At 33.3% G+C, this 25,079-nt stretch overlaps 1 protein-coding gene across 24 annotated transcripts in view; it reads left to right on the top strand.

Moving 5' to 3' along the window:
- slo (calcium-activated potassium channel slo) overlaps window positions 1–25,079 on the top strand; it is a 102,555-nt gene that overhangs the window by 45,114 nt on the left and 32,362 nt on the right. For 18 of the 24 annotated variants that reach the window (XM_018545104.1, XM_018545064.1, XM_018545072.1 and 15 more), the window contains exons 6-8: window positions 7,408–7,499; window positions 21,498–21,608; window positions 23,538–23,643. In XM_018545104.1, coding sequence (XP_018400606.1) covers window positions 7,408–7,499; window positions 21,498–21,608; window positions 23,538–23,643 — 309 coding nt within the window. Of the gene's footprint in view, window positions 1–7,407; window positions 7,500–18,060; window positions 18,153–21,497; window positions 21,609–22,346; window positions 22,453–23,537; window positions 23,644–25,079 lie in introns of all 24 variants that reach the window. The other 6 variants (XM_018544956.1, XM_018544989.1, XM_018545048.1 and 3 more) reach the window with 3 other exon arrangements.

Genomic DNA, 25,079 nt, shown 5'->3' with positions numbered 1-25,079 from the left:
GCGAGACAATAAATACTTCTAGTGCACGATGTTCTCCGACCGTTGATCCTTCTGCATCGCAAGAAGCTGATGGAGATACAATTTATTAGAAAATTTCTTATAACGCATTTTAAACTTTTTCATTCAAATTCTAGATTTTATGACATCTCAGGTACTATATACAATTATATTGAAAAGATATTAAAGCTATTAAAGAAGTGTCAGATCTTCAGATTAAAACTCATATTTACTTTGCTTTTAATCGATACAATCGTGAAATTTTCGGGTTATACATATAGTGACATTTTTATGTTTCGAAAACAATTTAGAAACATAGTATCCACTGATGGTATTTATGTATAAATTTTACTTTAACAGTAAACAGTAATGTGAAACTTCACTGACTCGTGTTTTCAAGAGATAAAGCTTGAACGACAAGTATGTTTTCTGAATGGACACATTTAGAGCTTTTATCGCGAATTTACCCCACTTCTTGAACTTTCTGGCTTCGCAACTTGAGACAAAGGAAAACGCGGTTGTAGTACTATAGAAATAACACTTCCGTCAATGTCACGCGAAAATGGCTTTTTGGGGCAGAAATCAACGGCGGAGAACGGTGATGCCGCTCGTTACACTGAATCGATCAATTCGTTTGAACGCCGATGCGCGCATTGCTACAAGCATATCTTTTATGCGTACCTGTTATGCGTACATCCTTACATGTATGCGTGCGCGGCTTATCGATCGTTCACATGAACCTTGCGTACACGGTCGACTTGATCAGGAATAAAACAGCCCACTCTCTTGGCGCTTTCTCGAAGACAAGTATAGTATCTTTTTTTCCTAACCGCGAGCATCGTCGTTCAAACATTTGTCGGATACGTGCCCAAGCTAACGTTTGCCCGAAGTTTATGAGATCAATATAAAATATTAATAATAAATAATATTAATTATTTGGAGAAAACATCCCGAAAATACGGTACATTCGACACACGTGAAGTGTTGATACAGAATTAATCGCGCATAAGGGCTTAAATCATTATGTAATAAATAAGCTTCTTTTATTATATTTGTTATAAAACAATTTGTTATTGTAACAGGTATATGATAAATGTCTAAAATACGTAATTATTTTAGTATTAGTAAAGAAAATATATGTTTAAAAAAATGACATTTAATTGTATGCTTTACTGTTTATTTTACGATCAACGGTAATTCAAGTAGCTATATTTTATCAATATGCTATAAAGATTGAAAAATCTTTATGATATAGTAAAAAAAATTGTAAAAACATAAATTAAGCTCTTATCGCGATATGACGACGAATGTAAAGAGACTAACTTAACTCGGCTTTATTCCTTTTCTCGAACATCGCTTAAAAATCTGTCTAAAATGTTTCCCACTTCCCCTGTAAATTACATACATATATAGATCGAAACATAGAAAAAAGTTTCCGTTGTTGTGTAAAGTAGTTTGTGATAATTTGAACCAACTAATTAAAAATTTTTAGCTATGATATTAGAGACAAGAAAAGATATTGTCTCTACTTTTACCACAATATCCTTATTATTATATATCATAAATTTATTGAAACCATCGTAACATTTCAGATTGTATATAATAAAATTATCTATAAACTACATAAAACAATTATGTTAATTATATTTCAAAAGTTTTGAAAATTTCATCAATTATCTTAAACAGATAAATGATACAATATAAGAATTGATAATAAAAAAAAAATGCGCAAAATTTCACAACGTTGTCGAAGTTTTGTAGGATGAATTATTATCGGAACAAAAAGATTACATTTAATCAATATCTCCTTTTCTGACAGCTTGCATACGAGCAATTTAAAGCGCGAAAGAAAAATCTTTTATCTTCAATATTGAATATAATTTTGTTTGTAATTCCGAATATAATCTTGTTCTTAATTTAAATTTTCTAAAAAAGAAACATAATATTCTACATTGTTAATAAAGTATTGACAAAATTATTGAAAGCACAACTCCAATGTATAAAAATTATAATGAATTTCGACAACGATTTTATGTAATTTTTATTCCAACTCTCGCTCATATTTTATAACTCTATAGAAAAATCTTTTTAATAAAATAAATTGTCAAAATGCATAGAGACTGCTTCAAGCATCTTTCAAATGATAGAGTTTTGTATATGTAGAATTATTGAAGACCTTTTCTGTCCGCGCATTGTAATTGAATGATTTTGTGAACTCGATCCGTTTTAATAATTCGACAATTGCAAACAGCTGGTACGTAAATTATTTGTTTTATTATAAAACAATAATTTCTTTCAATATTGCTCGGGTATTTCTGTCGCAAAAGTTTTAATTTCTGTTATAAAATTTAACAAGATTTCAATTAAGATGTGATTAAATAAATATAGCTTTGAAACTGTAAAATGCAGCTGAAGCATTTAGCATAGTCAACATTTCGCTTATATCAAACTGTATTTCGCATTAGATTAATTTGCTATAATTGGAAGGCTCGTTCAGTATTACGTGAAATGATGAAAGAAGTAAATGCGGTCATGCGTATTTGTACGACACATCGTAGCTATTGAAAGCATATATTACTCTCTCTCTCTCTCTCTCTCTCTCTTTCTCTCTATCTATCTCTATCTCTCTCTATCCTCTTTCTCTCTATCTTATGGCTTAAATTGGTTCTACGAGTTTTGCTACAGCCACTGTCTATCTTTTCTCTTCGATCTAAGAATCATTTGTAGCTAATAATGCGACGAAAATTATTCGGGTACAATCGATTCGGCTTGTCATGCGAACGCTGAAGTATATGCTACGAACTCATTTTTTTCACGATATAAAGAGTATTGAAAGGACTCTTTTATTACACACACGAGGAGCCTCGAAACTTGAAGCTATGAAACTTCACAAATCTCGTTCCATACTAAAAAAAAAACAACTTAAAGCACACGGATAAAACTCATGAATAATGCTCTTATTAGAACAGAAAAGTTTCATAAAGCTCTCCTCTGTTTAAATATCTTAATCCTTAATTTTTATAACTTTTTTAATCATAAATATTTGCACAATGATGTAAAAATCGAGAAATCCCAATCTCGTAATTGTTTTGTAATTGAGATTTAGAAGAATCGGTTAAATAATTTTTATTTGCATAATACTTTAAAAAAATTATAAAATGAAAATTTTACGAGATCAATTCTTTATTTTTTACATCGCGATGTTACATTCGATTAGATAAGTTTAAAGGTTGATAAGGTTAGTGATCCGATTTGAAAAACATGTAAGATATTTTACAGAAAAACATGATTAACTCGCTGATCTTGCTATCCATAGAGATTCGAGGTTCTTAGTATTATTATTATTATTATACAAATTTTTATATCAACTTTATCGTATCTCTCTCGAAGAGCACGAAACCAATAACGTCGATAAAATATTGATGTTTGTACGCGCTTGATCTTGGACTGTTCACATTCTGTCTGTATGTGTATTTTCTGCGACGCTGATACGCTGCTCATATTACGACGTAAGATATTATTCTGATCGCTTGAACTTTATTTTTTCGAATTGTCGGCCTTATGATACTCTTAGTAGTGACATTTGAGATATCAATTGTAAACGCAAGATTTAACCGAAGCAATGTTCATCCGTTTCGCTATTAAGCGAGCATTCACTTCTTTGTCGCTCCCACAATCGATAAAGAGCGAAAGCTATACAAAGTAATATAGTTTTATTGTATTACAGGACAGGAGATGCCACTTTGTCTTTTTATCGATTTTAAATAGCGCGTTGTAAACTTGGTTAGAGAACAGTTCTCGAAATGGAGTATCCGCACGATCAACTTTAAGACTTTTGCTCGAATTGGTAGTTCCAGATCAACGATAATAAAAAAATTGAATCATGTTGTCTTTACATAATACAAACAGAATAAAAAATACATCATTTCTCCATCAGATACTTTTAATTACTTAAATGAATCAATAATTTAATATAAGACATAATTCCTTATTTAGCAAACTTGTATATTTTATTTATATACCATAAATATATGTGAAGTTAAATTAATAATAAAGATTATGGGGGTATTTATATATATATTTTTAATTTAATAAAACATTAAACATTATTGCATTTATCTCATCTATTAATTATATAATTTTAAATGAATGTGTCATTAATATTTTGTATACACAATCGTGTTATACATTTTTATTATTTCAGTCTATTTCATTAAATTTTGTATTTATGAATCATCAGCTTATGTTATATTAATATTTTTGATTCTACGCATTTTTTACATGTACAAGATAATGTAAATTTGTACATCCATTATGAGAGACATATCGAATATGTTGGAGAATATGTGGTGTATCCTGTCCATTATACTTTCGTGTATTGCGCCGAGAGGTTTGTAACCGAATCGTTGGTCTGTCGATAAGTCAGCTGGAAATGAAAAATCACGTCCTTGTAACACATTTAAAGGGGAAGGTTCTTTTGGAACACTTTCAAAAAAAATGCTTTGGCACTCATCTAAAAGTATATCACGTGTCTCTGTATAATGTGCGACAGGCAAGAAACTCTTTTAGCCGAACTCAGTATTATATTCCGTAGACACGAGCAGTAATAAATCCGAAATTAGACGACGTGCAACCGTAAATTAAACCAACTCAGACAAGTTTAAAAGATCGATAGACTCCTGCTTCATTACTAGTTCAGTCCCGGTTGCGAGTACCTAAAAGTAATACAAAAATGAAGTTGGCATTGTCTCCGATTGCATAAAGAAATGGAAAGAAAAGACTATACTTTTTCAAGATTATACAAAGAATAGATAACTATATTTTATAGTTATACACTTATATACGCGCGATTTATGTTAGCTTTCAAATAAATTGATATTTTTTTATACTACTCAAATAATATGTACGTATTGTTAATGCATTTATCAGAATGAAAAGTACTTTCTGACGAGAACAATTATTGGTACGATTATTTCAACTAATTATATTGAATATCCTTATTTTAAAATTTATAAACCTGATTTCCAGTAATATAATATAATAGAGAATAATTGCAAATGGTACACGCGTATTCTAACTTACGCTCACAATCAGTCCAATATAATTTTAAACAACTAGAATGATGTATCAACTGAACGATCTATTCAAGTGCATTCATACAGAATTTTGCTCATAAATTGTGGGTCATTAAGTTAATTTATTATCACCATTTGCGTTATAGCCTTTATTATAAATGTTCATAAGCTATTCGGTTACAAACCCCAGCAAATAAATTATTATTTGCAAGGCCCGTGCAAGTACGAATTAAATTTTTATTATCGAGTAAAATAATTCTCTTTCTTTTTCAGAGATTAATCTATTATTAAAGATAATACATCTACAACTATATTCGCGGATGTTAACTATTACGTGGGATTATACATTAATAGACTGTTTGCTAAATTCCAGAATACGTGATATCGCTAAGTATCTTTGAAGTTCTGAGATCTGGTACGTGAGTTCTCACTTCGCCGCGTACTTGTCGACGAAGTGATCACCGGTCGTACAATTCGCTGCTTCGCCATGCTACTTTACAGGATATCTATATATCCCTGGCTGTTTCTTGAAAGCGTACATCATGTCGAACGCAAAGTGTCGACACACTTCTCTCTCGCTGTTCTGTCTCTTACAATAATTTCGTTGATCGCAGTGTCTTTAGTTGCCTGATATCTATAAAGCTCGTGACACAAACGCCCAGTCGCGAATCACTTTCAGCGCCTATTATTAATGGCAAATTACGTGGCGTGACGTGACACGGCACGACCTTATCGATCGTTTGTGATGGATCATATCTTTCTCATAGCATCCGGCATTATAGAGGATTTACATAATAGCGCTTCCTTCATTTTACACGCGCATGAAGCAAGATCGATTTGTTGAATTTTCTTTCTGCTTCCGTTCATCAAAACCGCTTGTATCTTTCTTACACGTCTGCTTTTTAATTTCTAATTCTTATAAGTTATATTATTTGATATCTTGTATAATGTTTATTCTGTAACAGCAAAAAGATTATACAAGATTAGTATTAAGTATCAGATTTTTGAAAATAGAGAAGAGTTTAAATTTAATAAAAAATGCGCGAATAAGATATGTAATAAACTAACAAGTCAAATATATATCTACAATGATAAAAGTGTTAATTATACGATTTTATTATTAAACGGTGAATATGTAAAAATTAGAAAATTTAATGTAAATTGATGTCTTTAATGTAAATTTAAAGATACTGATCTTATTTTTTTTTTAATATACTTCTGCTGTTTTCTGATTTTTATTTTTTTTTTTTATTACTATACTGCTTTTATTTATATGCTTATACTTTTAAATATTACTATATTGCAAACACGTATATACATCCACAAATAGAAACTTAAAACACACACACTGGATAATTCCACGCGGTTACATCAAAATCTTCGTGATGTAAGTATACCGATGTATAATATAATAATAATAAAATCTCTTTGGCATAAAATAAAAATGTAATAGAAAATAACATTTACTATAATTATTAAATTTTTTAAATCAATTTTAATTCGTTTATGAAATTTTCGCTCGTGTTAAAATACAATAAAATAATTATTATTACTACAATATATTTATATTAAAATAAATACAATATATTTATATTAAAATAAATACAATATATTTATATTAAAATAAATACATGTTTATTTATTAATAAATTTATTAAACTTAAATCGTTATATAAATATTATGATGTAATACCAAATTATACTAAAAAATTAAAGACAATTTTTTTGTAAATTCGTTTTCTACTACATATCAATTAATTATTATTTAAATATTATAACATAAATTAATTCTTTTTAAAATTAACAAAAAATTATTTGTACGCAGTTTGTTGCGTATAATTAGACATTTGAACTTTTTTTTATTTAATATTCCACGGGTATAGTTTTGTGAAAAAAAAATAGAATCGATATATTTGTTATTAGAAGCTAAATGAAAGTTTTATTAATAATATTGCCAGCGAGGTACTTTTTTTCACACTGTATGCTCTATTCTCTATGCATCGATCCAAGACACGTTCTATGATATTGATATATCTATATTTAAAAGCATCGCAATTTTCACATCACTTTTTAAGCACATATTTTTCAAGCACAATTTCCGAACACAAAACGTAGGACATAGATTATTGCAGTCAGTCGCATTTTTCTCCTGTTCTCGCCTGTATTTTTCCTTTCTTTTCCACACCGTTTCCTAACGCGAAACACGCACCCAACTTATGCCATAATACGGCGCGAAAGCACTGTTGTTAAATGCAATCGTACATAGGTGACCCAGTTTGCTTTCTCAACAATCCGTAGTTGCATAGTATTTTCCAGTTATGATTTCTATTTGCAGGCAATTTTTGCTAGTAGCATACCCGAGATAATAGAGCTCGTAGGCAATAGATCCAAGTACAGCGGCGAATACAAGCGGGAGCATGGAAAGAGGTATTACTATCAAATTTACGTCCTACAAACCCTCTGTCTATTGTCTATTAATTTTACTTTTCCTCTTCCAGTATGTCTATGTATATACTTATACTTACTTATAAGAATTAATGAATTTACATTCACAAAATACACAAATCACGCACATATACACACATAAACGCACACGATGCGCAATTTGCACGCGTATACACGTTTGCCGTCGCGGTAACGTTCATCACCGTTCCATCATGGTTCTAAATTAATGCAGAACGTCAAGAGCTCGTCCAGAACCCATGATGAATGCATGAAAATTTACAGCAGTTGGAAGTATAGAATTGACGGGAGTATAATGACCGCGCGTGGTGTATAATCGTCGTTGGCATTCCCTATCGTTTCCTAATGAATTGAACGACTCTCGTCCACGGTGGAAGGTCGAATAAAAGAATACAAGAAGGAAAGAATTGACACGAGAGAGCAGTGTTTCTCCCAAAAAGGTGGAAATGCTTGAAATCGAAAATCTCGATATCCGGCAGCTGCATATTTGCTCGTGTAACGGGATGTGTTTTTGCGCGTGCTGAAAAGCGTAATTAAAATGTATGATTTGCGAATTACAAATATACATTCTTTATTTATGTTTTATTATTTTTTATTAGAGCAAACGGATGGCATAACATATATTTGGAACGGTTTTAAAATGATAGATATTAAAAATTAGGAACGTAATATTTACAAAGATAAAATAAACTACGCTACTTAATAGTTTTGCAAATGTTGAAAATATTAATTATTTATCAAATTTAAAATTTTAAGTACCTTAAATACTAATAGAATTAAATATCTTAGTATTATTAATGTTATATTGAAAAAACGCTTTACAGCAATTGCAAAATCAGTTCAGATATTTGAAGGAGATTATAGCTGCACAATCATCGTAAGAGAGTTTCGACCGATTTTATTATTATCGTCACGTTGAATGGAGGTCACGGTTACCCGTGACCAGGTAAATGTTGAGCCATCTGTGACGACCAAAAGTAGATTTTATTTTTTGGTATCAGTCCAAGTAGCCATCTCGAATTAAAGCTAATAAAGCCAGCTGTGGCTTAAATCAGTACGCGCGTAACTGGTAATGAGTATCAATGTCATTACCTTGAGTCTTATTCTCCCGTTTAATATATTTTTAAATCAATTCACATAGAATAGGTATATTTATTGACGTATATTTTAATGAGATAATTTTTATTTTGCATCACTTTAGTTTTAAATATTATATCTACATATGTTCTTGACAATTATAATTATGAATGGAATATAATTGTACAATTTTAGTTTCCATTTATATTTCTAATTTTATATTTTAACTGTTATATTAATTTTTGAAAAAAATTACGAATCTTTGGATGTTACAATTGTTGAAATTAATTAAGTACATAAGTTCTGAATACAATGACCTTTCACCGTGAGATGTCAAGTTAACAAAAAATTGTATTCTAAGTGCAACGACTACATGTAAGTTCAAAATGAGAGAAGCAGCTATGCATAGTAAGTTTATCGTATGCATGTACTTTATACTATCGACAGAAGTGTTTTTTTTCATCATGTATTAATTATAGTTCTATTTCAACAGCACGAAGTAACAAACATCCATATTGGTATAATATTAATATAAATAATATATAAGATAATATTATATAAATATGGATCACAAAGTGATGCGAGCGAAAGTGGTTTGATGGAATTCGTATCACATTTTCAGAATTTAATTCTTAATAGTGATAAAATTTTTGTATATCTTTAAAATAACTATAATGTTAAGAAATGTTGAAGTATTTCATATCTGATTATTTCAGCCAATGAACGATTGTGTTCTTTCTAATTCCATCAAGTTTCTTTGTTATTACATTAACTATTGTTTATCAAAAGCACACTTTCCTAACAAGTTACATGGTTTGCCACTTTAGTCTGCTACCTTCAATATATGAACATATACAGAAATATATTTACTTATTATTTATTATATTACACTACATTAATGCAAAATGTTCAATAAAACTCTTGTATTAAATACATCATTAATCAAATTATGTGAAATGATTGCAACATATTTAGTAATATGATATAATATTCATAAATTATCGAAGATATGATTTTATTAGTTTAAATCATGTAATCGTCTTGCATGATTTGATCATTTGTTTTATACGAAAAATACATAAACATGTTTACACTTAATCACTGCAGAACGCAATTATCGCGAAACACACTTTAGAAATCCTAATTTTTATTTATTTCCCGATTCTTCCCAAAATAAGGAAGTTAGATGAAAATTAGTCTTTTAATCTCCAAAGCCCTTTTTGGCATCAATTCCAAAAATAGGCGATATTATGTTCAAAATGGTGCTAATTGCTCGAAATTGCCGACATCATATACGTATGCTATAATAGTTTGCATGTTATTAAATTCATTTTTATTAATATATCGCGCAAGAATGACGACACTTGTTTTTTTGCTCCTTGTAACAGGAGATGCGTAAAATGATTGAAGTTAACACTATTTGACTTCTTAAATGGCATAATTCAAGAATTATGACGCATGTTTTTTTATAGAACAAGGAACTAACGGCACTGTGTTCATGGAACTATTCCGCATCATTTCGCAAGACTACAGAGACAACTTGTTATTCTTCGCGGAATGAGACACTTGATTTCTTTATAATGGCTATGCATCGCTAATCTAATAACGCGCACAATTTACTAATACGCAGTTTTATCATTCGATATGATCTAATGGTTATGAGTGTGCTAATATTGGCACAATATGTTCGCTATTGGTTTATTAATTTTCCGGATAAATTATTCAGATACAGTTAGTATAAATAATTTAAATTTTTGTTCTCTTCATTTCAATGATATTCTTTGAATATCAATTGAAGACTCATATATGAAAGATATATCATAGCATTCTAACAAACATTTAATGATTTATTTTTATTGAGTAAGTTATAATAATTAAAAATATATAATAATTAAAAAACGGACATCGTTGCATTATTATTCACTTATATTGTTGTTTATCGCATTGCTGACGTATTTGCCATGATGTAGGTAAACATATTCCACATTTTGTGTTAAGATCGGCAATCTTTAGTAGCTTTATCTGTCGAAAAATTGATTGAAGGAATCGTTATAGATTATTGCATAACAAAAAGTCTGTGTGTTTTGTTTTTTTTTTTAATAATGTTGAGTAACGACAACAGAAAAATTGGTTACAGAATTGTGTAAATGTGTATAATCTCAAAATTAAAATAGATTTCTCGAAATTCAAGAAAATTGATAATTAATGAGAATTATATGATTAAAAAATTTTATTAATTAAGTAAAATTTATTTAAGTAAAATTCTTTAATTAATTTTTATTTAACGAAGAAATTATACTGATTTATTTAACAAAAAAATAATAGTTTTAAAATACTCAAAATATACTTTATTATTTAACGGTTGCTAAAGATAGCGTTTTAAATAATTTAGAAAAGAAACTAGAAACTAAGCAAAAAATTATAATGTATTTATTTAAATATTTCTATATTTCTAGTTTTTACAGTTAAAAATTTTTTGCTTGTTTTATAATTTATAATTTTTATAATTTGAAATTCGACACACAGTTGTTCTAATCTTACAATCTCAATTTATAATGGCTGTGCAATTTAGCGTAAAATAATAATGCCATATTTATATAAAAATATAATCGTATACTTTCTTTAAAAACAAATTTGATAATTAACATAAAGAAAGTATATATATATAATACATCTTAGAAACGCTATATTACCAAGGTAATATTTAAAAAATATTTAATCAATTTTATATTAAAAAATATTTGCACTATTACTAGTGAAAGAACTTACACATCAATTTAATCACACAAAATACACATTAGCTTTGAAAGAGCATTGCATTGATTCTAATTGCGTCTCAATCGATTGATTGTTCCTATCATTTTTAGTCTCGCGATTTGTGACGCTCTATCATTTGATTATAAGCGATCAGAACTTATATAGTTAAACTGGAACGAACAAAAAGAAATAAAACAAATACAAAAAATTCAGGATAGGGGTCTGTTCTGACGGCAACGGATGATTGTGGGTGTGTAGGCGGTGTTCGCCAGCTGGATCCCAGAGATTACGGAGCTCGCCGCGAATCGCTGCAAGTACGGTGGCCAGTACAGCCGCGAGCGTGGACGCAGGTACCCCAGAAATCCACCTACGTGGAAGCCAGCCATGAAACAACCCCCTGAAATTAGCCTCCGTGTTGTCCCCACACAGTAGTCACATAGATACGAGAAGTAGCGAAATCGCCCTGGGATAGCGGGTGGTCTCGTCATGCGGCGATCACGATTTTCCTATGCTATCGATATTATTGTATCACATCATCGCATAGCTGCGATTCGCAATTAGAGGCACTTTTATCGGGAGGGAGGACAGGAGCAAGATAATTCGCAGGATAAATCTCTATTATTACGAACACATTTTCCATGTTTTCTCATTTTGTTATCGTACTAGCATAAAACAATTTAGCTCGAGAAAATATGGACGATATAGAAACTGGATAAACATGGTATCCGTAACGAAATCCGTGTATCTTAATGATTGCGTCGTTGGCGCGCGCGACCCAGTTCTCCGACTATGAATTTGCGGATTAAACTTTTTGTGGACTTTTTACTAGTCTCGCTTCGGCAAAACGAATTGATATCGTTTATTCTTGTCCGAAGAAAGTGAAATAAAGGCCGAATATTATGCGCGTGACTCAATTTTTTCTTGATAAAAAAATAAGAGAAAAAGAAATATGTCGTTTCCTCGGGCTTGTGTAACACATTTAGGCAAACGGGACCACTCTCGCTATCTATGATGAAAAAACTCTCCGATTAGTAAATACATATATCCCTTCTTTCCTCCAACCTTTTCGGATCACATTATTATCATGGATCCGTGTGGTTGTTAGAGAAATTTCGAATTTCTCAAACCACTTTCCCTCTTTTTAATCTCACTTTTGTCTCACCGTTTCTTTAACACACCCTATTTTCACCGCTTTTCTTACCCACTTTTTACCAGTTAGCAGATATCTTGGTAATACATACTGATATGCTTGGACTTTGTGGAAAGAGAAACACACGCGTTTTTTATACATACACACGTTCGTAGATGAGACGAATTATTAATTGTTGCATCTTTCTTTTCTTCTCTCTTTCTCTCTTTCTATATATACATAACTTATTTATATATTGTAATATAATGCCTTATCGCACGGTTACGAAAGGTAGTTCGTTCTCCTCATATCCCTTTTGTTAATTCGTAAGATACGTTTCGGGTATCACGGGACAGATAAGAGATTCTTATCTGTAGGTATATATCTTTACTAAAATAGTTATCTTTGCTTTTACATTATGTATCATCTTTTTCTCCCCCATTGTGGCGCTTAACAATATGTACATATTTTTCGCATCGGGCGCACGAGTTTACTTTCCGTTACAACGAGATTAGAGGTAGGTTGGAGTGGTTATCTGGAGTATGAAGAGCTGACTTACATCGCGTGCATAATGTATCTCGGTAATCTAGTTACCGTGTAGATTAGCTAACGGACGCACATCAACACGATCGCGTCATTTTATTTATTTTCGCATTACACGTATACTGCATTACATGAATAATATCGATGATGAATGTCAACTATTGTATAATAACGTATCGTTTTCTGCACGCGTGGATGATTTTGGTATCAACATATGACAACACTAACCAACGTAAAATGCTCAAGTTAAATAAATATGAATGCAGGGAATTTTAGCTTTTTATCTGTCAGACAATTAGTATTAGAATATTGTACGTGTATTAACGAAACATACATTTTTTCTCTTTCGTTCAATATGTTCTGTATGCATTATAATATCATTAGATAAACCGCGGAACAAAAGACAAACGTGTTTGCCTCGTTCAAACAATTCTTTTTCTGTTTATAAAAGTTCACGCAGTAAAATAGATTTTAAAATATTTTATTAACTCTCACGCAGCGATGTAACAGGTTACATACATTTCTCTCTTTTTGATTTTTATCCAGTAAAGTTTATATTGACATTTTTCTACAAAACATGCTTTTCAGTTAGTTGAATATCTATCTAGATTTAGTTATGTACGCAGTAACATTTGCTTGATAAACGAGCAAAACATTTGTTTATGCTATCTAGAACGAATCATCCCTTAAGGGATATTATTGCTTTTATGCAGCATCATGTACTGAATATATGTCACAGATCTTCCAACAATTTACCATAAATGCTGAATGATTAAAATACGTGGAAACAGCCGTGAAGCAGCGAGTTGCGGATGATGTTAATATTCCTTGGAATAAGATTGTATTTAATATATCTTCAAAATGAATCGTCAACGCGACGTTATGATACGGGAGAAATATTACTTTTCCTATATGAGCGAAGGAAATTCAATCACGCTCGGTTAAATTCCTTTTCCATAGAGAGAGAGCAAATCGTGGATATCTCTCTTTTCTCTCTTTCTCTATTAGTTTCTCTCTCAGTCTTCCTCTTTCTGTCTATCTATTTATCTTTACCCATCTATCTGTTCCACACTCTCTTCCACATTGAGTTTCTTTGGTGGCATGCGATAGTGTTCTGGTTAGTCTGTAGATTGTCGAAAGGCGATCGATCGATCCCCTAATACGGAATGGCCTTTAGAGAGGGAGAACAACCCTCTCTCGTTCGATGCGTGAGCGAGGAGAGCGGTCGTCTCCGGTTTAATCGCGATATTTATTCTTAGCTTAACATACAAACACATACACGGTTTTTGTCATTTAAAATAGCGCAGTAGCAGGTGCAGACGTAGGTACATACAGCCGCTGTTTTTAGGGACTTTATCAGTAGATGTTGTGCACGTCTAACTGCGACATACAACGCTATTCATTTGCGGCGCAGAGCGATGTAATCCGGCGAAGATAGCTTCTACTTCAAATTAAAATTAAAGTAGGTATTCGATAGTATACCTTTTTGAGAATTTAATTAAAATGATTCTATAAAACCCCACTTGACGAAGCCTTTAACAAGTAATACAAACGGTCTTTATTACGATATTTAATTACATCTCATTTCTCTCATTTCAAAAGTGACACAACTCAAAAATTGGATTTTCCAAAAAAGGGAAAACATTATTTTTTAATTTAACGGAAAATTATTAATTAATCAAATAATATAGGCAAAAAGAATTGGTATATTTTTATTAACATAAAATGTCATTTTGTCATTTTCGTTTCTCAATCCTTAAAATCTATCTTGTTTGAGTTATAATGATTTTTTGTGAAATAAAATTAATTTACTTTTGATGACTCTGATAGGGTAATGTTTATCTAACTTATTCGTCAATAACTCAAAAATCATGATTTTTTAGTTGTGTAATTTTTGAAGTGAAGAAGCGATATCATACTGTATAGTGTTAACAATAATAATAGAAAATAAGAACCAATCTGAAAATGTGGAAACCCCAATTTCTGTCTCTATAGTGTATTTAACTTCGTAAATTTCAGTATCTTTCGATTCAATCCGACTCACTTGCAGGAGCGATACGATATACATATAAGAGGTGCGGTAGCGTACGTGTGAACTCAATTATGCCACCTTGTCCGAGATAACGGATTTTATTGTCGCCGGCATGATAAAAATATCGAGCGGACGTGCAACGGAATGGCGCGTCTATGACCTTTTGACCGGGACGCTCGAATGAAAAATTGATCGGATCTACGGTTTCGTCTTCCCCGTTGTTCGTCGTGAAGCGCCGCAACTCATGATTCCACTGTTGCGGGTACACAGGTAGTCTAGCTTGGGGTCACATCGGGCATACCTCACATCATTCCATATAACACGCGGGTGACGTATTCGCGACATGTATAGGCGCATACCGAGGCAAAGAGGAAGGGGGATGAGAACGATCGTGAACGTCCTGCGTGTTGTACACGCATTACAATGTACATCGATGCGCGGCGATCGACGAAAGGGATATACACCCACTCGGAACATCACTCCTCGGTCAGCTTCAGCCGCAAATTACGCTTCTATCGCGTTACCACAAATCGCGAGATGAAAGTAGCACAATACACATAGATATACGTACATATTATACACAAACGTAGGTTGTCATTGGCTCATGCCTCAAGGAATACCGCCGCAAAATTGCATTTTTTCGACAAGAACTATGCAACCGTTTTAATTTGTACGTTGCAATGATGATTGTAACGATTGTAACGCATTTACGCGCTCACAGACTTCGTTGCCGCAGACTACCGATTCTCGCGTTTAGATTTCCCTCATATTCAGCAGATTGTCGATTGGCTTTTACTTCTGATAATAACAGTATTGCTGTTACCAAGTTTTGGTAGTAATGTAAGTGATATTCGTGAATAAAAAACAATAAGGAAAATTATTTAATGCATTAACGTAACATAATATATGTTACGTCTAATTTTGAGTAGTCTATCCATGATAGACTTCCTTCTACAGATAAGTTTTCAGGTTTTCAGAGTACGCTCAAAAGGGACAGCTTTATATGTATCGCATATATCCGTTTATAATTACAATCTTTACGCGAACAGCGCGTGTTTTGTATGCTTGTTCCTAAAGGATGAAGAAAGAGATCGACATTAATGTGTGTGCTGTAGCATAACTTCATTGATTCATTAATAATCCTGATTAAAACGATGTGCATATATTTTATTCGAGATTTTGCAAAAATACATATATGTTTTAATCTCGCATTTATTATGTCTTGTGTCGATTGTATCTTGTACTAGTGTGAAAGAGTGATTAACATTAACCATACGTTAACATCGCTCATTAACTAAATTTCTAATAAAAATTCTGCACTTTATAACGTTATAAATAGGAACTACAAATAAGAAGATATATCGCGAATTCAGAAAATAGTCTTATAATTTTGACAATGGTTAACTGAAATTATTTATAACTGAATATAACTGAATAATTTATTTAGGTTGACACAAGACATATCTAAATAACTAATATAATTCGTAAAATAAAAAAATTTTTATTTTAAATATCAGTTACAATTTTTGTCTGATTATTAAAATATAGGTACATATGAAATATAGATTTTGTATAAATATAATGCTTTTAATATTATTCTCTATAATTAAACATTGTAAAGTATTTTAAAATATTTCATGATACTCTCTGGCAATTTTTTAATTTTTTATTCATAGAATTTATTGTAAAAGTATTTACCTCTTCATTATATGTAAATTTTACATTAAATACTTTTAAACTTATTCGCGTTAACATTTGAATATCTAGAAATTTGATTTCTATAATCGTCATAAAAAATTAATTTTTTAACTTATTTAGTTATTTGTTACAAACAATATTTATTTGATAAGCAATCAGTAATATTTCTCGATTTCTTAAAAATAAACGAATTATGACATAGCTTTTTACATATACAATAAATGCATTTGGAAAGAAAACTTCTTAAAAAAGGATAACACTAGAACAAATCAAAGATTTAAGCGAATCATGTTGTCGCAAAAATGATGTTAGTTTTCCTAATAAGAACTATACATGACTACCTATAATATATTGAGCGCACAAACTGACATTATGAAAAACCGTGGATATAAACAGATTTTTCAGTAAACTAGATAGAAACATATCGGCACATGTAGTATACGTTAGGTTTAGGTATAGATGTGTAGGACTTATAAATCTATATATATAGGTAGTTTACCTACCCTGCCTTTTTATCTGGATAATGTGTTTCGTACCCAATACATCATTAATTTTCGCAAACGTGACAGTATAGCACTAATCGTGCCTTTAACAGCACAAGCAACAATTCGACATCCTTGGACATCTGAAATATGTCCTAAAGGTCTTGTTTATCTCGTCTTATATTAGACGGCCTAAACTACGTCGCAAGGACGTTGATAATATGTTTAATTTTTCAACAGTACACGAACAGCAAGGTCCGAGAATCGATAACTATCAAACAACTTTATATACTTTTGTCTTGGGACTCAATAACTATTCGGTGTCCCTCTCTTTGTTTTCAATAACTTATAGATCAGAACAGATGAATAATTTCCGAATTATCTGTGCCATTCGGTATTGGACGTATTAACAACGTTTATTTGACGTTTTTGGGCGGTATATTGTATATGTACGCTAGACATTTACGGAATTTGATTTGGACGTCCATACAAAGTCGAATTGCTGTTTGGGTAATTGCGCAGTTTACGAGTTAAAATCTGATTTCGTTTATAAATGCAAATATCCTCTTCCCTTCGTCTCCCCATCGTTTAATGAAAAAAGAAAAGACGTACAGTGTAACCAGCACATAAAGATTACTAGTCACCCCGACACATTGCGACATGACGTCGGAAAAATTAAAAACAACCTACCAATCGATCAACCGAAAGAAATACATGTAAAAAAAAAAGCAAAAGCAAACTACTGCCAACCCTGTCACACAAGTGTATTGATGCGAGTGTTATGTTCTGTTCTATTACGTGGTGTAGGCCATATTCGCCAGTTGTATCCCTGAGATAATTGACCTGATCGGGACGCGAAACAAGTACGGCGGCACTTTGAAGAACGAGCGAGGTCGCAGGTGAGAGACACAACCAACCAATTAGCTTCCCCGATTTAACTCCAGTCCCGACTGCCTCCGTATCCACAATGTCTTCCCGTACACGAAAGACCATGTAACCTTCACCGTGCCCCTCAGCATCTATCTGTTACACCTCTGTTACACTTTTTCTGACACACAGGCGCACACATAACATCCTGATCCCTCACTGATCTAGTTCTCGTGAATGCAGTCTTCCAATAAAAGCGCACGTATGAACATCGATCCTGATTAAGAATTCCCGATTTCGATAAATCCTTATCTTAAATCTATATCTATATTTAGAGATCAGAGTGTTAGAGATCATGTTATCGCAAAACCGCAGTTCCGTACCAGTTCATTGCACTAGTTGTCAGTCGGCCTTAGTGCAGCCGTCGCCCTAAAAACATTCTTGAACTCCAGCCTACCCCAGCAAAACCTTCCCTTCAACAGACCAGACAGCCTATCTACTATCACATCCTACCCACCACACTCAGCAACTGGTGTTAGCTTGTATGTTCACACTGATCGCACTTGGGACAAATACGGCTCGTCACAGTTTGACATATACGTATAAAGCGTAGAACGTGAAACCAAAATTACGAGAAAATTAGCAAGAAGTTTCTTCATTGAAAAGTTTTCAGAAATTTATATAATATTAAAAATCATTGCAAATGTTTTGCATGAAACGTTCTACGTTTTTTTGTTTCGCAAATAAATCGCGAGAGTCTTAAGTGGATTTTAACAAGAGATGTCATGTCTATATATCAACTCATTCGTTCAATGTTCTTGCTTAATTAACCAATATCACAATTATTGCGCCAGCCGTGAACCGTATATTCTCACGAGGGAATTTAAATTGAGACGACACTTAATGCAATCTGTTGTAAACGGATGTGACAACTTTGCGCTTAGTGTGCACAGTTGTGTGTCGCACTGACAAGCCGCAGAAATTCTACGAGTCTTGAGTTAATTATTCAGTATATACATATGTTGGAGCATCGCGGCCGAACGATCTTATTATTATCATTAAACGAACCGCACGCTTTGATATGTCGAGCTGTATTTCTCTCCGAGTGCAAGGGGTTAAACGTCCAGCATGTACCCTGCATTATCCGAACAATTGAATGCGTATATTTTATATATATATATGTATATATGGTATATACACACATATATAATATATGTATATATATAAAATCTAATGTTGTATCACTTCAGTGTAATAATCTTGGTGTTTTAGACAGTATTAATGATTAATGATCGTTTTTGCGTATTCATAAAGAGGGTATAAAAGTGGAGAAGAATATACTACCTAAATAAATATGTATATGTTATTGAGATTACGGGTCTTACATGTAACTCAGGGATTTTGGTTGAGGACATTCTCGGTGAATCAAAATGAACAACGTACATCAGGGACAACTTAGAATTTTTTGGTTTAACTGTCATTCACAACTAGCGCAAGTGTGGCTTTTGTAAGAAGAAGCTACACGACAATAACACGCTGCTGATCGCATCATTCGAGTACCTGATTCAAATACGTGATGACGTGTGCCTACGATCGATGAACGATATACGAGTATCCGCGCGCATATGATAGTAATAACCTAGAAGAGCTTTGTCATGATGATAAATGCTTCGCGAAAATTGCCGTTGACATTTTTAGCCGTCCTTCACGGCATGTGTCATCTGTGCTGCGCACCGTTTTTCATCGACGTTTCGTCGATACTGGTCATCAGATACTCTATGGTTTAATGATTCTGGTTCAACTTCCTAATGGCATTGCAAGCGTGTTTAATAAATTAAACATTCTCTGACTACATAGAGCATGCTCCAATAACGGAACGATTATAGCAAACACCCTTGTGTGAATAATTTCACGTCACGTCAAAAAAAAATCACGGGAATTCGACTTTTATTGTATGAACATGTATAGGCATCCGATTTCTCTCGTATAGGCAATTCGAGATACGACGGGCGCGTTCAATTTTCATTGAAATCCGCGTTACTTCCACTTGATCATCAATTGGGTAGCGATCGACACACGAAAACGACTTTTCTGCAACAGCTCATATCCACGATACATGCTCACATCTCAATACGCACATGGCGTCGGTCTCCTTTACATTTAGAGCAAAAGTAACCAGTAATTCTGCTCGAGTATTATCGCATTGAATCCAGTAGCACCTATCTCGTGGTCCATAAATAATAAGAGAAATGGCGTGATATGGGAAGACTACTGAATTCATGATGAAGCCATATGTCAAACATCACCGAGTAGATGACATAAAGCATGGAATGATCATGGTCGAAATTCCGCTATATTTCCTTTGCGAGTCCGTTGATTATCTTTGGACCTCTCACTTATAATTAGTTTTACTTGTTATGTGACACCTAGAAGTAGGAATACGTCTCTCACTATCGATATGTATACACAGCACGTAGAAATTACACAAGTAGAAGAGAGTTTTGGTTTTGATATACATATAGCGACGACTAACACATGAATGAGCTTGTATAACCGTGCGTATTTGATCTAACACTTATTAGCATTGACTTGTGTATGTACATTATATATCTAGCGGTACTAACTTATCACATAGGTATGTGTATAGTTAACTGGTTAAAATGAATCACTCCAATTCCTAGTGCAATCTTGGTAAGTTCAGTCCACTAATTTAATACTTATTTTTTTAATAAATATGCGCGTGACTCTTTTAAACAGAGCCTGCGTTATTTCAGTGCCAAATAAGTTTTTTTTATTACTTTTTTTTATGATCATCTTAATTTTGTAAAATAAGCTTATTTATTGGTCTTACAATCATTGAGTATTATATTTTTTAAATAATGCCTATTAATGTAAATTTATGTTTTATTCCTTTTTTTTTATATCGGTAAATATAATTAATCTTAAACATAGTATAACTCTTCTAACAAAGATTTTACTATGGCAGCAGACTAAAATGGCACAAAAAGAAAAAAGAAAAAATAATTTTTCATCAATATCAACGTTCTTCTCTCTCTTCTTGTTGTTTTGCTGTTTTTGCTTGTAATCACTGTCTTCATAGATAAATATATATTATCTGTATGTATATTGGAAGAGGCGTGAAATATGTGTTTATTTCGAAAAAGTTTACTCAGCAGAAAGAATAAATTAAAGTGAACAAGAGTTGTAGCAAGAAAGAGAGAATAACTTGAGTAATTGAGTCTGTAGTTGTGACATACATACACTACTTAGAGCGTGTATATGGTAGTTGCTTGAGAGAATTTCCCTTTCTTTTCCTATGTCATACATTAATACCGTCTTTTTACGAATGTAGTCTAATTTGCTGATTGTGTTGGCAGACATATTGTCGTGTGTGGCCACATCACCTACGAATCAGTCTCGCACTTCCTTAAGGATTTCCTACATGAGGATCGCGAGGACGTCGACGTAGAAGTTGTCTTCTTGCATAGGTATGATCGCTGCTTTTGTAAAACTGATATTTTTGCCAGCTCGCACAAAATGCGACACATTAACCCTTACAACATTACCGGATTGTATATTTTGTGTCACGATTGATCGTAGGTAGTTTCGAGGAGGTTAATATTACCTGGAGTAAACGTGTTTTATAAAATTTATCGCTCATCTGATCATTTTATATTATTTATCAATTTTTTATCATCTGTTAATGCATGTGCAAATGACGTCATTTATACGTTATTTGACAATATTCTATTAAATGTACATACACAATATACTCTTTTTACATTTTTACAGGAAATAAAAACTTTACTTTGGTAATATATAATATTGTTTACTTGTACGTAAACAAAACTTATTTGTTGATTACAACAAATACTGTTACCCGAGTCTCACAAACATTTTTAATTTGTTTCTTCATTTCTCTCATACATTAAATACTATTTTATTTTCTATGTTAGCGACTTTGTGGTGAGTATATGTCGCCCTTCAAGAGATTTTGCGTCGCCAAACGACTTAAAGTGATCAGACTCCATTAACTCCGCGTTTTATCGACCGTAAAACTTCGTTATATTCTAGCGAGAGAGGTTTCACACGAATTACAAACAAAAATTCTCCATCAGGGAATCGGATTGTCCAGTAACGCGAAGGATAAGCGAAAAGACTGCGTTTCACGGCTGCCCGTGTAGTCTGATCGCTATAGTCGTAAGGAGTGGTTTGCTTTCTTTCAGGAAAGAGCCGGATCTCGAATTGGAGGGTCTCCTGAAGAGGCATTACACGACCGTGGAGTTTTTTCAGGGCACCATGATGAATGCCGTGGATCTGGAGCGCGTCAAGGTACCCTGAACCCTAGAACAACCACCACACGAAAACCTCCATCAACCAACCAACCCTCCATCAATGCCCTCCACGTGGCCGCTCGTGCTTCTTGTTTCCTTGCAGTTCTTTAGGTTATTACACGGTTATTCGCCTGGGTATAACACGCCGTGATGGTCGATCGATATATATATATATACTTATGTATCTCTTATGCATATATATATTATATATCTATATTTACATACATATATATTTATGTCACACGTCATGCAGTCTCATGTTAATATACGTACATATAATCGCTATCGTTACTTTTTATAGAATCTCTCGTATCTGGTGATTCGTGCGTATTCACATACGCTCGCGAATCACACCAAATGCTCGCTACATTCTTTAGATTTACTTTCTTTCTCTCTCTTTCTCTTTCGATTTTCGCTCTCTTTCTTTTTTCTTTCATGAACTATCGAAACGTCCGGTGCGGCATGATTGAAAACACCAGTTCGCTTCGTTGGAGCACATTTTCCTGTGGTTTTCCGCGTGAGACTCCGATGATTGTTCGAGTTTACTATATTGGAGCTCGCAATATGGTCGTATAAAGTGAGATCTTTCGAGTATATCCTGTGAATGCAAAAACGACGCGGCACCGGACGACGAAAGATATACATACGTGTTTATATATACATATATATATATATATATTTACGTAGCAAAGCAACCGCCTGCGACTGCATGGTATGCTGTATTGAGCTATGGAGCCGACTCAGCTGCAGTAGAGATTTTACTTAGTGATTTATTATTATATATGAGCGTACTCGTTCCCTTTGAGGATGAACCTACAGTTTGTTCAATCTACCATGCATTCGGCTTGATTAGAATGGAAAGACAACTTGAACGAATTGGAAACAATAAGATACATGGATTTTCCTCAAAAGTTACGAGCATGCATAACGAATTTGTATTACATTCACGTTCTAACGAAATCTTCGCCAATTCCTCTATCGGCCTACTCGACCGATATTCTCGCAAAAAAGGACGCGACAGTCGACAGTTGAGGTGAATGTTATTTATAAAAAGAATCATATCGTTTTGTCGGATCCGTTCAGGAAACCGCCTGATCTCGAACTGGAAGGACTGTTCAAGCGGCACTTCACCACCGTGGAGTTCTTTCAGGGGACCATCATGAACCCGATTGATCTACAGCGGGTTAAGGTGAGTTTGTTACCACGATCGAACAATCCTCGATACAAGATATGCGCATTAAACCCCTATATATATATTATATATATATATACTTAAACAGCTCTATCCTGTTACATATAACGGTCCCTACTCTTACTATATTTCTATTTTCCTTTTCTATGTTTGACGTCCTGTGATTCATCGAATCGTCATATTTTGGCGCGCACGGTACCAGCACATCATTATTGCGTAATTAATATGCTTATAAAAGAATTAACGTTTCTTTTAAACAATTTAGAATGTTCTGAAATCTCATTATATTAATCTGAATCTATTGCCTTGTGCTTTTTTTTACTAATGATTTTTCTGCATCTCCGGGTTTATCTTATCTTGTAATAAACATATTCTAACAATGTTCAGTTGAAACTTCAAGTACCATTAGACACGTTTGAATAAATGTTTATTCATATTGTATATGTCGTTTTCATTTTATATATGCAGTTTCGAGAAAGCTTAAAACGATGATGTTTGTAGACGATCTAAGCAGATCGTAATTTGTTCGTGTCGTTCGTTGGAAAAATCGATAGCGTGAAAGTAGCGATGTTATAGCTGCTACCGTGGGCGATCGGTAGACGTTCGGGAAATGACGTTGTGCGGATAACAAACGCTATTGTTCCAGGATGTTTGTTGCCTGTATGTTTCCCTTTATGCTCGTACACATTGACGATGTTACACCATGATACCCCACCGGCGCGTCTTCGTATGCTGTCGTCCGCTTTCGTGTCTCGTCAATTTGCAATAGTTGGTCTCAGATTCGATCAATTATCCGCGAGGATTTATATAAAACAATCGTGAATGCAGATCTGAAAGCGCCCACGATCAAAAACCCGATATTCGGTCCCACATATTCGCTTCAGTAACGTCGTCCCGGTCTAATAGCCTCTGTCTATCTGTCTATCAATCTATCTATCTTTCTATCTATCTATCCTCTATTTCTGTCAATACATACCCGGCAGCAAATCCGAGAGGAAAGCAACGTCAATTTCTCCCATACACAGACACGTACACACATGGAGACACTTTTATGCATACCCACGTGAAAAAAGTCCCTTTAAGGTTGTATTGCATCCACTGGATAGACCCATGCCTGCTGTCAACCCGAGTGGGTAAGTGCTCGTGTATTTCTCGTGGAGAGACTGGTTTACCAGACGATTACTTTCCAGACGGTAGTTTCTGTTAGAGACTTAGTATCTGGTGGGATAGTCGATTGTGGTATCTGTTAAGTGTATCGATCCTGCACTGTGACGAAGACGAGACGGTACGTTCTCTGTTTGTGTAGTTTCTTTTTACACAATCGAGGTTAATGCCAACATCTTGTTAGCCGATAGATTTAGCATGTAGATAGAGGCGCTTCTTCATTATTCAGATGTATAGAACCTAGACGAACCGACTGACCTCTACCCCCC

The sequence above is a fragment of the Cyphomyrmex costatus genome, unplaced genomic scaffold (assembly GCF_001594065.2).
Source record: "Cyphomyrmex costatus isolate MS0001 unplaced genomic scaffold, Ccosl1.0 scaffold116, whole genome shotgun sequence".
NCBI classification, from domain to species: domain Eukaryota; kingdom Metazoa; phylum Arthropoda; class Insecta; order Hymenoptera; family Formicidae; genus Cyphomyrmex; species Cyphomyrmex costatus.
This window is presented reverse-complemented; position numbering and strand designations above follow the sequence as displayed.